Raw genomic sequence first — 13968 nt, forward strand, 5'->3', positions numbered from 1 at the left:
AACACTATAATTGAACTGAACTGAGCACAAAAACCACCACACGAAATGTTGAGTTTTCAGTGAACAGGAGAGCATCAAATATTGTTGCCATTGTTGTGCATTTGTTTTAAAGAAATCCAGTTTACTTCGAGGTCAGACAAACCCACATCCCTTATGTCTATTAGAGAATACATTTGTAATTACTATCTAATTAGTCACGCTACTCAATCTATGCAATCGCATAGTTACCTCTTAAGAAAGTCGTTTCGTCCTGGGCACTCGTATCTTCAGGAGATGGTCCTGTGTTCGGGTACGTTTGTCCAACTGGGGAACGTTTCTATGGTTACCTGTAAACTCAGACCCATTTTTTCACAATTCAATTATCTACATGATATAAAAAAACATTTATGTAATTTTAAAATACATAAGCAACTCATTTTAGGTTGCAATGCACCACATGGCTATGATTTTTATAATTAAATGTGTGAAAAATACGCTTGTATTTGAATGTACGTATTCCTTGTCCAGTTCGTGAAAGCGTCATTCTGCCACGTGACGACTACGTCACTGCGACCACGCGTAGACGTCGTGGAGCTCTTGCTAGGTGGCTAAAAACAAAGCTAATTCTCCTCAAGTACACGGCGAATCCCGCTGTGAGTGGGTTTATCAATTCGTCCTGTGGCACAATAATCTGCTATTAAGCTAGTCAATACTCAAGTCTTCAGTTGTTAGAGTTGGGTTGCTGCTGCTAGCCCGAAGCTATCAGGTTCGAGGATGGACAGTGAAATCCAGCGAGATGGCAGAGTCCTGGACCTGACCGACGACGCTTGGAGAGAAGATAAACTACCATACGAGGATGTCACAATTCCGCTGGTAGTTATTTCATCGTGTTTTTTTATTATTATTATTTTACACTCCATAACATGAGACATAATGTCATGTAGTGAAAGGCGATGATTCTGTGGTGTTTTAGAAAATCTATTCATTAATACTGCATGTGTTCCATACATTTGAAACAAATTATAAATGTACACAATTCATTATCGGTATAAATTGTCTTTGTCCAAAGAACAATAAGTGAGTAAGCACTTGTCATGTCTCTTCAAGAGTGAGCTGCCTGAAGCTGAGCAGGACAACGGAGGCTCCACGGAATCTGTGAAAGAGCAAGAGATGAAGTGGACTGATCTCGCTTTGCAAAGTCTTCACGAAAACACGCCAAGTTCTGGAAATTAAAGCTCATCTGCCATTGGACTGTCATACTGAGCTGAACTCTAGACAAATAGTTCATCCGCCTAAATTGAATTGCGTGTGTGTCGTAAAATAGCAAGCATTGGTCCTCAGCACAAAATCTAACTTGAGTTACTCAGATGATTTTCAATAATGTCAGATGCATTTAATCAAAAACATAATGTGGAAATACAGCACATTCAGCAGAATGAGGTTCTCTGATCGTTGTGTTTAGTGTGTACAGTATGTGAGTGAATGTCCAATTATAGAAAGGTCATTAAATGCTGTTACAATTGTTTTATTTTTTCCACAATGGGGAAAATGTTGTTATTACAGCTGCATTCAAGCATAAAGGCAAATGTTAAAGACATAGACAAAGCAACAACACAATCAACATGGGTAGAAATAAAGGAACCACTTTAGAAACAGAAAAATCAGCATCATAACAAAAAACTGAAATATACTTTAAAAGAAAATAAAGAAAATAAAAATGCAACAAATGCCCAACACTCTGCACCATGACAGCAGTGGGCAGGAAGGAACATTGGAATCACTCTCATGCAGTGAAGGTGGGCCAGGTGCTGCCCAATGCTGACAGAGCGAAAGAGATGCCTTGGCTAAAATCTCGCTGCACTCTCCCACCAATGCCGGACCAGTGCCACTAGCTCGTCCATCATCTCACTGTTGTTGTCGTCGCTGACATTGCTGGGGAGAGACCCCACAATGAAAACACTGCTGCCCAGCCTCACTGTCCTCCTCAGCTCAGAACTGGGGAACACCAGCTAGGCCGCTTGACCAGCTTGGAGTTGGCATGTGATCCGGAGTGTGGACAGTGATACAATGGCAACATCCAGTCTCTGGATGCAAGGGTATCACTCTCCATGTTGACTCAGTATATCCTCACAAAAACAAGATGAAAATACTGCAGAATAAAAAAATAAAAATAAAAAAAAAGCAACAGCCACTTTTGGCGAAATAAATGTTTTTACTAATAATGGAGCCATTGAGATATCTGTAATCCATATTATTGAAAAAGAAAGATGTATTTATCTCCCCTTACTTTTGGTGTTGTACTGCAAAAAGTGTTGATATCGAATGACATTTACAGTGGTGTGGTCTCTGGTGATGTAACTAACTGAACAAACATTTATTTTAAGTGGTAAATCATATTAATAAGACTTGCAAAAAAATATTCCATGCTTTCTGGGCCTTTTCAATACATAAGTGGTATGCCCCTATAAGTGTCATATTTATACTCCAAAACATGCACAGAACTTAGAAGTCATCATTTTTGACTACTTGATTAAGTAGTGAATCAGAATGTCTTATTTCTATCATCTATAAACACATTTTTTTCAGTGATCTATCGCAAAAGAGAAAGGGGTAGGACTCATACTTCCTGAAGGTTCTTGTTATCGAGCTCAGAGTATGACGCTCCATGTCAACAAGTGTAAATCTATAATTCTGAATATCACTATTGTGTTTTCATTGTTATGCGTTTGCAAAACCGTGCCTCTGACTCATCTTTCTCCAAGACTGAGGGGCTTCGGTACGAGCCTCCCAGGCGATCCCAGAGTGTGAAATACTGTCCATAGTTGTAGTTGAAGAATAGGTGGTGGTCCACATGGTGGGCTGCGCCATTGATGATGCTGATCAATGGGTCTGGGATACGAAAGTCTCCGTCGTGTATAGAAATAGTCCAGATATTGACGAAGATGAAGAGTGTGAGGTAGACAATCTGAAATGTACAGGCGGTGCACGTCATTGCATGGAAAGTTACCTGAAGTTTCCCAATGTAGCATAACATAACAATGACAAAAAGTAAAATGGCCACTACTTAAGAAGATGGCTTCTACTCTGACCTTGAGTTTACGTGGTGTGGGAGAGTTCTGTTGATGGAGCTAATTCAAAGATTGTTTTGTTCTGAATTTTGACAAATATAAAGAAGAAATAGATTCTGTATTTGATCGGAGGAAGAATAGAAACTATATAAAGGAATTACTGATGTGAGCTGCAGAGGGTAGATTTTATGGGGCATCTCCTGCTGAGACAATAATTCTCATATCTGTTTCTGAGTACAATTTCAAAATGCATGTAAAATAAAATAAAGATTTGACCTTGTGGAGAGGGAAGATGAAGGGATAAGCATGGTAGGCCAAGCTCTGCAGAAATCCATCGACGGGATGAAAGGCATGGCTGGCAAACGGAGTTGGAATCTTAAAAAGATGGTGCTGCTTGTGTAATATCTGTAAGCAAAAAAGTAAGTGAAAAAGAAATACAAAGTAGGACTGGACAGTTCTTTTAATTTAATGCGTAGCTTTCCATTAAAACACTGAATGAAATAATTATAACAGTCCCTGTAATTATTCAATTGATGAAGTGTTGTATTTATTTATACTACATTTACGATATGCAGTAAAATCAGGAAAACGTGTAGCATTTCTGTGTAGATGATGAAAGATACACACCTTATACAGGGATTTATGATGCATGGACCGGTGTATCCAGTAGATACACATATCTGTGAAGAACAAGTGCCCGACAATGCTGAGAAAAATCCCAGGCCAACCTGAATTTAGGCGACAACAGAAAAGAAAAAAACTTTGAGACTTTTTATATTCATCTGTGAAGGGGAGAACATTCTCTTTTCTCTCACCCAGCGAGGAGTCACTGACTTGGTCATAAAGTTTGCTGTATCCTCGTATTTCTGCGAAGAACAGCGCCACCGTTGGGAACGTCATCCAGAGGAGGGCGCTCGTCGCCAGGGCAATCTCTTTCCTTACCTGGTTCTGAAGGGAAATAAATCATAACGTGCCTCAACAGGAGACACTTTGCTATTGAAATTGCTAGGCTGTCGGGGGAATTATGGAAATATAATCCAGACAAAACAATCCAACACCTCCAGCATAGATGATGTTTATGTTCCAAATGTACATCTACCTTAATAAAATGTGGATGTTTCATCAGCTCACAGTCAAAGACAAAGTAAAAACTGAATGCACCAAAGCCCAGATAGAGAAGTTCCGCTCCTAAACCCGTCACTAGACACAGACTAATGATTTGACGCAGAGCTCCATCCTCCGGCCAGGACGCTGGGTAGACGTAGGGGGTGAGGATGTAGTGGTCAGCAGCTTTCAGCACAAGATCCATGGTGTCCTTGAAATCAGAGCAGAAATCGATTGACCTAAAATACTGCGTGAAAAAACATCACTATTGTGTTTAAAAATTTGTGTGGAGACGTTTTTTATTATTATTACTTTGCAGACCCAATAAAGGTGAAATAAATTGCAACTGAATATATTTGTCTCAAAGACCTTTTCGATATTTTTGTGTAGAATTATTAAATTAATGGGATAATTTAATCTGGAAAGTTAGACCATTTAAAAGAGTTCATGAATACAATATTAATAAATCATGAATATTTAATATTGCAAAGTAATAGTAAGACCCAAAAGTCTTCCAGAATCTGTGTGAATCTTATTGTACTGCATAGTAAACTATCGTTGTAAGAGAATAATGTGCAAATTATTGTAAATGTTGAACTAATGCTATAAGTTTTCATGACATATTTTCCGAGCAACAGTGATGCCACAGCTAGAAAGAATAAACACAGCACACCAAAGTAGGTAGAATGACACTAACCAGAATATGTTCTGATGCAACCACAAAAATCAACAGAAATGTAATCCAAATGAGTTGCTCCAAAGCAAAATCCCCTGACTTGCAAAATCATCTCAGAGTGGCAGGAACGCAGGTCAACAGCATCACTTCATGTGTGACGCAAGGAAAAGATCACCCACGTTTGATCAGCTGCTGACAAATATCACTGTCAAACAACAGATTACCGACAATGCAAGAGGTTAGGTCACAATTATTGTAGTGTAGCACAAAAATAATTTGTAAAATATTTGTAAATCACAAGATCTCAGATGTACATGAAACAATATATGAAGTTACTTAGAAATAACAATATTTGAAAAATAAGTATATTAGAAATGGAACACACTGTGGTATATTTATTCAAGAACACACCCTCGAGTGCTATTTGCTGAGCTCTTGGATTGTGGCAAGAGACTGTCTGTCTGTCAAGGAAGCTTTCTTTCCAAGATCTTGCTCAAAAAGCATTAACTTCATTAAAAAGTCTGTGACCTCTGATAATGGAGGGGTCAACAATTAACCAGTATTTGACATGAAAGGGACATTTTTAATATACTTAAATTTGAAGCTATTGTAAAATATCTTAAAACTAAAACTAAAGGAGCTTCTTTAAACTCTGCTGCTCTACATTTTGGAACTAAGCATTTAGGTTTGAAGGCCATTGTGAAAACAAAATCATGGGCTCTGTTGTGATAGGTTTTCAATGTGGATTGATTCTTTTTAACACGCCAGAAATTAAATGATTAATAAAAAGCAATAGTACAAGTAACCTATATTAGTTCTGGGGAACCTTAATGTGAAGTTGAGACCCATTTAATCAATATAATTGAAAAATGTTAAAAAAAAAATAAAGATGCCTGCATGATACAGAATACATTTTGTAATGCACTATTCCACCACATAAAGACGCTGTTGCTGTTTTTCGATTATGAGAGTGTAGCCAGCAAATTGTAGAAATAAAAAGAAGTTGGATTATGTTAGAGAACAGTGTAGAATATAACATTTTAAATAAGATACAACAGGAAAAAAACATTAAAACACAACACAATTACATCCAAAATATATAAATATTATGTATTATATATAAAAATATAACTAGAAAAACAGCACACGTTAGGTTAGGTAGGGACAAACGAGAATTGTTATCTTTTGCTTCTTGTATTTCAATTGGGTCACCAACACGGGAAATCCCATTAATGGTTAACAGTGACACAATGAATTTACGAGCAGTGTCCGTTCACTCCGTACCGTGTGCAGAGAAGAAAACACCAGAAATGTTGCGTAACCCATTCTTGGCTGGTCCATAGCAGATGCCTCAAAGGGATTAACCATTAGTGAAGGCCATTGGAAAAGAGGGCAGTATAGATTAGTTATCAAGTTATCAAAATTGTCAACAATCGCTTCAATGTTCAGTGAAAACAATACACAACAGCATTTTATCAGTAAACTACTTCCTGTTCTTCAGGTTGGTTTAAGGTCAATACCAAAACTACTAACTGTGTTACCGCTACACCCATGTCCACGATATCATGATCACTAACTCTTAATATTAATGTCTTACCAGCAACTACCATATATAAGGATGACACAAACAGAAACTACTGACAGGAGTAGGAAGTCATGTGGAACCAGTGTTGACCCTTAGGCTCTATGTTGAAGTCACTTTTCATTTCACTTCGATTCTTACTACCACTTACAAATACTTTTAAAATCCAAAATATCTATTGATTTTAGAAATAGACAACAAACTTATATAACAATCACAACCAATGCTTGTTTTACAGAGGACAGAAAAGTGGTCCATAGAAGCTTTGCTGGATTCTGACTTATTTAAGTCACAGCAGAGGGTCAAGGTATGGTTTTATAGTGACTTGACTTTCTAGAAACACTTTTTAATTGAACTTGTTGGGTAGTTGTGAAAGCAATAGCTGCAACAGCTAGTTCACAAAGGAGAACATGCAAATGGTTAACTATGGCACAGTAGTTTATGAGATGTGTGCTTCCCCCAGCCTGAAGCGTGTGCAGAGAAGAGTGATGGAGTGTTTATTTCAATCTCTGACATTTGTATGACTTTATAACACGGATTCGCTGTTGTTGCACTGAATACAATTAAGCCAATATTATTCTTACATTTTACAGAACTGAAAAGGTGAAGAGTGAAGAAGAGTTGCTATAATTTCTGCATCTTACTCCCACTTTTCTTGAACAGTGTTGGTGTGAAACAGCATGCTAACATGGGTTTGAGTTGTTTTATTTAGTGTAGTTGAGTTTGACTGCCTTTTTTTCTTTTTTATTATGCTGTGTGTTAATGTCAATAAAGTGTTACTCTCATTGTGTCACTGTTCTTGAGTTCAGTGCCACAGTCATAACACTTGTGTGTATGTGTGTTTGTGTTTTTTTTTCTTTATTTTAAAACTCATTTACGTAAAAATGTATAAAACGCATTAGAGATTAAAATAACATATCGTGAGTTAATGCAAATTTGAAAGAAGAGAAGAAGAAAAACGGTACTGCCAAACTGTGTAAATTGCATAAACATAAACCACATAAAGTGTTCGTTTGTTGTTTTTGTTTCATCACGTGGATTTTGGAATCTGATCATGTCCTTGTGAAATAAAGAGAGCGTTGTTTGTTGTTCAGACGAGCCTCCGCTTTGTTTCTCTCTACAGTCGCCACTGAGGGACGTGTGCACAAACTTTTCAATTAGGGATGGAAATTGTGTGTCGTCATGAACAGTGTGCACACGACACTTAGATCCCGGCCGCTATAAAAGCTCCGCCTCCTCACGCTCAGTCAAACAAACGCTCCAATTACGAAGCACCTGCTGGAACCTCGAAGAGAAGCCTTCAACGAACAATCATCATGGACCCATGCGACTGCGCTAAAAGTGAGGGTTTGTTCTCCGTGAACACTTGTGATGTTGCTGCCTCTGTAACTGCACTGCTTTTGTCTTTAGCTGGAACGTGCAGCTGTGGAGGCTCCTGCTCCTGCACGAACTGTGCCTGCAAGACCTGCCAGAAGAGTGAGTCTTGTTTCACTTCCCTCCTTCACCTTTGATTCTTTTTGCTTAAAGTGGTTAACTTTTCTTTCATTTTCCTCTCTGAAAAATAGACATTACAGACCCTTCATTTTGTGTCATTTCAAGTTTGTGGAAGCTTTTCTTGTGGCCAGTTTTTCAGTCTGTTCTCCTTCATTTTCTACAGGCTGCTGCCCATGCTGTCCATCTGGCTGCAGCAAATGTGCCTCTGGCTGTGTGTGCAAGGGGAACACGTGTGACGCCAACTGCTGTCAGTGAAGAGCCAGCGGTGTCATTGCATCTGTCAACCTGTGTTTGAGCTGATTTGCAAAATGTGAATCTATTTTAATAAATAAATGTGATAAATGCAACTCACTGCATTGTGTGGTCTCTTCAGTTCAGTTTTGGCATCAGGTGGCAGTTAAAGTGTTTAATCTTGCTGAACATGGAAGGTTTTCTCAGCTCTACACCTGCACACAGGATGCTTTGAATACCTCTGAACAGTTACACCTGTAGTGATTAAGTCATCAATGAACCTGTTTTTGATCAGTGAGAGGAAAATGGAGTACCAGGGGAAACCACAGAACCCAGTTTTTTTTTTTTTCCTCTTAACTCCAACCTCTTGTTTTGGGGCTTTTGTTCAGTTCTACTTGTCTAAAAGCTTTTTTTTTTTTTTGTACACTGTCATGACTAATGCAGTCGGCTGGTTCTCCTTCAGTTGACCCGTCCAGTTAAGAGACTTGAATTCATAAATAAACCATAACTTATGCCACAGTGTGTTGCCTATTTCTGGAGTCAATGTTGATCTTCATAAACTGATTTATCATTTGGTAATCGACTGCCAGATTGAATAATGGTCTCTTGATTTTACACGTTCGTATAACAGTTTGTGTTAAAGGTTTGTTAAAAATGACCTTAACATCGACATCTAACATCTAAAGCTTTTTTAGCTTTAAGGTGTTATTTTGCCCATGTTGCTGTAGAAATGTTCCAATGGTGTCATCTATTATAGAACAAGTTAGCTATAATATATAACTACCCTTCAATATTTTCCTTTCAAGCAGTCAGTTGCAGTGAATAGTATCAGACTCGCACATGCTGCCAACCAGCCATGTGGACTGGATGAGCGCAGCTTCTATCAAAGCAAAACTCATCGTCAGTGAATGCTTTTACAATGAATACTGGAAAACAAAAGAGCTGCCAGTAGACAGACTGAAAGGATTGGGAAATGTAGTCAGACAGATTTGGGCACAATATAATTCACACGGGTTCCAGAGATCCGTCCTGAGTTAGCAAAGGACATGCATTTGAGTGTTATTGATGCTATGTTTACGAATGTTCATTAATATCTGTCTTCTTGTTCTGTGTTGTCTATTGGCCCGTTTGCATAATAAACATATGACTTATTATCTTTGAGTCTTTTAGAACTGCATTTAATTATCAAGATAAAATGAATGTAAATCAATAATATTGGTGTTTAAAAAAGCACAAGACATGATGGAAAATGTTTACTGGTGAATGTGTTGTTGCTGAAAGATGTAGGAATTACATCCATAGATCCAGAGACTCGTAGTAAAACAGAATTCATTCTTTTAATTCCTCATAGTTGTCCAACTCCATGTTCATTTTTTGTCATGTAGGCATGATTCAGCGCTTTAATGATTTGGCATTCCTTCAGTTTGAAACTTTGTTTCAAAAATTTGTTTCAACAATAGCCTTCTTTAACTGTATTATAAAATAATTCCAGTTCCATGTGCTGTTATTGTGATTTTAACGGGCTAGTATTGGCATAAAACAGTTCAAAAATAAATAGTAGTTATGACTGTGTGTCTGCACACATTATTTGTTTGGCATTCTTTTAATTATTGTCGCTTTCTTATTGACTGTGGATGATGTCATTCGACTTTTATATTGAAAGCAAATGCGAATTAATCAGTATTTTATCCCCAGTTTACAACACGCAGCATGTGATCGCGCAATGACGTAATAATTGTTTTAGTCTCCAGTGCGGGAAGCAGCGGAGCGCTGTAAAAAGCTGACGTTCGAGTGCAAACAGACGGAAGAGGAGGGTTGTACCGTGTGCAGATCCAAACACTGGATTTCACAAATGCGTGTTAAAAGTTAAAAAAGGATACATGATAACGATAAGGGTACATGATGACATTTGGCAATGTTATGCAGCTGCAATAGTAATAATAAAAGCTATTCTAAAATAGTTGGTGGCTGCTTATTATGACTTTTTTAAATGATTATTGTTTCAGTAAAGTTAAACATATTTATTGTTATTGAATAGCTTGAGTCGATCGCACATGTTCTACTAAGAAAACAGCCTGTTTCGAGCTGCCTTTCTTGCCACAGTCCAAAAACATTAAAGGTCAGTAGTGTGTGTTAATATCCCGTCACAATTTAATATTTTGGGGTTACATTTATTTATTTATTTATTTATTTTATACATTTATTAAGTTTTATAACGTTATCAGCCCGTCACCAACTAAGCAATCACGTGTATTTTCGAGTGTCATGTGCCTGCAGAATAAAGAGTGGCTTGATCGTTGTTCAGACGACCCTCTGCTTTGTGGCAGACCTGACTGCAACAGAGACGTGTGCACACGCTCTTCTCCTACGCGCAGATGTAACGTGACAGTCATGTTTTGCACACGGCCGCCCTGAGTTGACACTATAAAACCTCCGCCTCCGTCGACACACTCACCCAACTCATTCAACCGAGGTACATCTGCATCGTGCTTGACAAGAAACGCGACTTGAAATCATGGATCCCTGCGACTGCTCCAAGAGTAAGTTTTCAGTTAATGCATGTTTGTCTGCCTTAAACACGTTGAATCAAAAATGTTTTATTCCTTTCCCAGCTGGAAACTGCAACTGCGGTGGTTCATGCGACTGCAAAAACTGCTCCTGCACGACCTGCAAGAAGAGTGAGTGTTGCTTAGTACGTGTATGGTCTAAAATAGAATGGCTTAAAATGATGCATTTCAAATGATATCCTTTCTATTCGATTGTTCTGATGCATCATAGCATCGTGATTTACTGACTACAGTAAACATGAACCTGTTTGACCTTTTCCCTGCCCTTGAGTGTATCAGACACATTCACGCAACAAAAACACACCAGTACATTCAGATACACCGATTTTACTTTTGAAATATGGGTGAGGAATTTAACACTGAAACTGCGTTAGAAAATTAGCTGCTGTTTTACAAAGACTTTATTTTGTACCCCCTTCTTTCTACAGGCTGCTGCCCATGCTGTCCATCTGGCTGCAGCAAATGTGCCTCTGGCTGTGTGTGCAAGGGGAACACGTGCGACCCAAAATGCTGTCAGTGAAGAGCCAGCAAAATCTCTCAATTTCACTTGTGATGATGCCTGTGTCAACTATTGTTTGAAATGGTTTTGTACTGGTCTGTAAATGTTGAAATAAATGTTCTCTAAAACTTACTGACTTTCAGATATTATTTAGCATTTTGGTATGTTTGGAAAGAACCATTTGCCTAAAGTGTACTATCATCCTGTGGCTTCTTGAATGAGACCTTTGTACATTGGTATAAATGCAACCATCACTTCACTTTCCTTTATTCATCTACTCTCGTTGCAATTTCAACAGAATAAGTTGACAGCTTTGTGGGAATATTTAAGTGATTGCAAATGTTGCTAAATTAACTTGTATAGTACATTATAATTCATGTGTGTATGATTGGAAGATAATACTGTAATATAACTAAGATGTTAACAAAAAAAGCAATGCATCCAAACTTCACCTGATACTTTTTGTAGTTGATTCACAATTGGCAATCTGTCATACACGCTTTTGATTTTCTTATAGTGTTTATGTGGCGTTCTGTGAGAGAGATTAGAAGGGTCTATATTTCTCCCAGCGCAAATTCTAACAGTTTTGAGGGCTTTTAATTTTTTGGGGTTTTTTTTTTTCATACTTTTTAATTCACTGTAAGAGAATTGCCGCCTAACAGTAAATTATGCGGAACCTTTGTTGGAAGCATGTTTCCATTCGGACATGTTACGGATGCGGATATACAGGAAGTGGATCACAACGTCGATGGTGTGTTAGAAATTTAGTTGTACAACTGCCCTCACTCGTTCAAACGCGTCTTTAAGTGAGATTGTGATCATTTAACCGTTTGAATCCGCGTTTAAGCGTGTGGAGATGCCGAAGGTTGTGTCTAGGAGCGTCGTGTGTTCGGACACCAGAGACAGAGAGGAGTACGATGACGGGGAAAAGCCCCTGCATGTTTACTACTGCCTGTGCGGTCAGATGGTTCTGGTGCTGGACTGCCAGCTGGAAAAACTTCCCATGAGACCTCGAGACAAGTCCAGAGTGATCGATGCGGCCAAGCATGCGCACAAGTTCTGCAATGTGGATCAGGACGAGAACACGTACATCAAGAGAGCCGAGGGCATCGAGAGACAATACCGGAAAAAGTGCGGCAAATGCGGTCTGTTTCTCTTCTATCAGCACCTGGAGAAGAACCACCCGGCTGTCTTTATCGTGGATGGAGCTGTGGTTAAGTTCGGCCAAGGCTTTGGCAACACCAGCGTCTACAGCCAGAAGCAGCCGGAGGCTCCCAAAAAGGTTCGAGTCATGATGACGAAGAGAACCAAAGACATGGGCAAGTTCAGCTCAGTGACTGTCTCCACTATCGACGAGGAGGAGGAGGAGATCGAAGCCAGAGAGGTCGCGGACTCTTACGCACAAAATGCCAAGGTGATTGAAAAGCAATTGGAAAGGAAGGGCATGAGTAAGAGGAGACTGCAGGAGCTGGCCGAGCTGGAAGCCAAGAGGGCCAAGATGAAGGGGACCCTCATTGATAACCAGTTCAAATAAAGACGCTGATGCTGGACCACCCTGGTCCTTGTCTAACCTCAAGTTCTGCTGCGTCATCTGTAATGTGGACTATGTAGGGGCCTTTATTGGCTTGTTGATCAGCGATGATGTTCCAAATTAAGATTTGTTCAAAGTTGTTTTTTTAATGAATATTTTGTGATTAAAATTATTGTCACTTGTTTTGAGTTATTTGTTTAAACCCGAACGAGTGAAAAGAGTTTAATAGCACTAGGTACAGAATCGTCACCATAGTTGCAGTCCTGAGTTGTGAAATGGTAACGACATGGCAGATAAATGACATATGTGGTGGTTATATTTACTTTTTCTTAAAATGTAATGAAAGTAACACACTTATATAATCATTGTCAGGGTTGTAACATTTTTATCAATAAGAGCAATTATTTTAATCAATACACAGTCAATCACCGAGTCACTTTCCTTCTACAAGCACTTTGGAATCTGCAGAAATAAGATGTGGGAAGATATTACTCAAAATAAATTTACAAGCATGCGGAGAGTGCATGTCTGTCAACAGGATAGATGTGATTTTTGGTTTCAAACGTCTATTTCATGCTGCTGTTTGTTGCGATTCATTATTTCAACATTTAAGATAAATACATTAGAAGATGGATAGTCAAACAAGAGTAATATAGTAGTATAGTAGTATGAATGGTATTCTGAAGCAATAGCTCTCTCATACACTTGAATACATGTCTTGAACCAAAAAGTATAATAAAAGTGATAAAATAATTATATTATGTCGAGTTTTACTTTGATAATGTCTTTGATTGGTTTGTTCACCGGGTAAGAGGTGCTTTGTTTTCTCATCCACTGCTGAGGAAGTTACACAGTTAGGGCAATGTGTTAAACAATAAAAATATCTGACGAAGAAAATGCTCCACAAAAACAACAATCATCATCAATCATTTGGTTTATACAGAAGCTGCACCGAAAATGGTTCTTTATTGAGTAGCAACTCCAAATGAAAATGAAATTTATTCCTGACGTCTGACAACTTTTTAAAACACACATTTACTGTATATACAGACATACAGAGTGCATTTTACGGTTTATTATTGTAAGTGCTATTACTAAGGGAAACACTGACGGGGAAACCCCGAGAGAACCACAGGTAGCGCGCATATTTTTTGAGTGATGAAAAGTTGACTTTATTTCATGTATATTTGCAAAAATTAACCCTACAATACTATGTTTTAATATGCTATTATGCATT

General features: G+C 38.4%; 5 protein-coding genes across 5 annotated transcripts; 4 read left to right on the forward strand and 1 right to left on the reverse strand.

Moving 5' to 3' along the window:
* Window positions 1-510: 510 nt before the first annotated feature.
* anapc13 (anaphase promoting complex subunit 13) lies at window positions 511-3553 on the forward strand. Its single transcript, XM_053886699.1, has 2 exons — window positions 511-852; window positions 1087-3553. Exons 1-2 carry the CDS (start codon window positions 754-756, stop codon window positions 1210-1212), a joined length of 225 nt encoding a protein of 74 aa, XP_053742674.1. The 5' UTR covers window positions 511-753; the 3' UTR covers window positions 1213-3553.
* LOC128771328 (lathosterol oxidase-like) lies at window positions 1348-4917 on the reverse strand. The gene is made up of 6 exons (XM_053886697.1): window positions 4849-4917; window positions 4147-4362; window positions 3863-3995; window positions 3675-3775; window positions 3324-3452; window positions 1348-2944 (listed from the first exon to the last, which is right to left on the reverse strand). Exons 2-6 carry the CDS (start codon window positions 4354-4356, stop codon window positions 2681-2683), a joined length of 837 nt encoding a protein of 278 aa, XP_053742672.1. The 5' UTR covers window positions 4357-4362; window positions 4849-4917; the 3' UTR covers window positions 1348-2680.
* A 2731-nt stretch (window positions 4918-7648) lies between these two features.
* LOC128770688 (metallothionein A) lies at window positions 7649-8254 on the forward strand. The gene is made up of 3 exons (XM_053885469.1): window positions 7649-7750; window positions 7820-7885; window positions 8067-8254. Exons 1-3 carry the CDS (start codon window positions 7726-7728, stop codon window positions 8156-8158), a joined length of 183 nt encoding a protein of 60 aa, XP_053741444.1. The 5' UTR covers window positions 7649-7725; the 3' UTR covers window positions 8159-8254.
* A 2285-nt stretch (window positions 8255-10539) lies between these two features.
* On the forward strand, window positions 10540-11332 carry LOC128770589 (metallothionein). Its single transcript, XM_053885233.1, has 3 exons — window positions 10540-10674; window positions 10747-10812; window positions 11130-11332. The coding sequence occupies exons 1-3, from the start codon at window positions 10650-10652 to the stop codon at window positions 11219-11221; spliced, it is 183 nt and encodes a 60-aa protein (XP_053741208.1). The 5' UTR covers window positions 10540-10649; the 3' UTR covers window positions 11222-11332.
* A 552-nt stretch (window positions 11333-11884) lies between these two features.
* On the forward strand, window positions 11885-12904 carry steep1 (STING1 ER exit protein 1). Its single transcript, XM_053885232.1, has one exon. It carries the CDS (start codon window positions 12057-12059, stop codon window positions 12732-12734), a length of 678 nt encoding a protein of 225 aa, XP_053741207.1. The 5' UTR covers window positions 11885-12056; the 3' UTR covers window positions 12735-12904.
* The last annotated feature ends 1064 nt before the right edge of the window (window positions 12905-13968 follow it).

Source organism: Synchiropus splendidus, chromosome 14 (assembly GCF_027744825.2).
Source record: "Synchiropus splendidus isolate RoL2022-P1 chromosome 14, RoL_Sspl_1.0, whole genome shotgun sequence".
Classification (NCBI taxonomy): Eukaryota; Metazoa; Chordata; class Actinopteri; order Syngnathiformes; family Callionymidae; genus Synchiropus; species Synchiropus splendidus.

Coding starts and splice junctions, on each gene's coding strand:
- LOC128770589 (XM_053885233.1), top strand. CDS start 10,650: ATGGATCCCTGCGACTGCTCCAAGA. Junction 10,675..10,746: donor TCCCTGCGACTGCTCCAAGA/GTAAGTTTTCAG, acceptor TTCCTTTCCCAG/CTGGAAACTGCAACTGCGGT. Junction 10,813..11,129: donor CTGCACGACCTGCAAGAAGA/GTGAGTGTTGCT, acceptor TTCTTTCTACAG/GCTGCTGCCCATGCTGTCCA.
- steep1 (XM_053885232.1), top strand. CDS start 12,057: ATGCCGAAGGTTGTGTCTAGGAGCGTCGTGTGTTCGGACACCAGAGAC.
- LOC128770688 (XM_053885469.1), top strand. CDS start 7,726: ATGGACCCATGCGACTGCGCTAAAA. Junction 7,751..7,819: donor CCCATGCGACTGCGCTAAAA/GTGAGGGTTTGT, acceptor TTTTGTCTTTAG/CTGGAACGTGCAGCTGTGGA. Junction 7,886..8,066: donor CTGCAAGACCTGCCAGAAGA/GTGAGTCTTGTT, acceptor CATTTTCTACAG/GCTGCTGCCCATGCTGTCCA.
- LOC128771328 (XM_053886697.1), bottom strand. CDS start 4,356: ATGGATCTTGTGCTGAAAGCTGCTGACCACTACATCCTCACCCCCTAC. Junction 3,776..3,862: donor AGTCAGTGACTCCTCGCTGG/GTGAGAGAAAAG, acceptor GCCTAAATTCAG/GTTGGCCTGGGATTTTTCTC. Junction 2,945..3,323: donor TCATCTTCCCTCTCCACAAG/GTCAAATCTTTA, acceptor TGTACATTTCAG/ATTGTCTACCTCACACTCTT.
- anapc13 (XM_053886699.1), top strand. CDS start 754: ATGGACAGTGAAATCCAGCGAGATGGCAGAGTCCTGGACCTGACCGAC. Junction 853..1,086: donor AGGATGTCACAATTCCGCTG/GTAGTTATTTCA, acceptor TGTCTCTTCAAG/AGTGAGCTGCCTGAAGCTGA.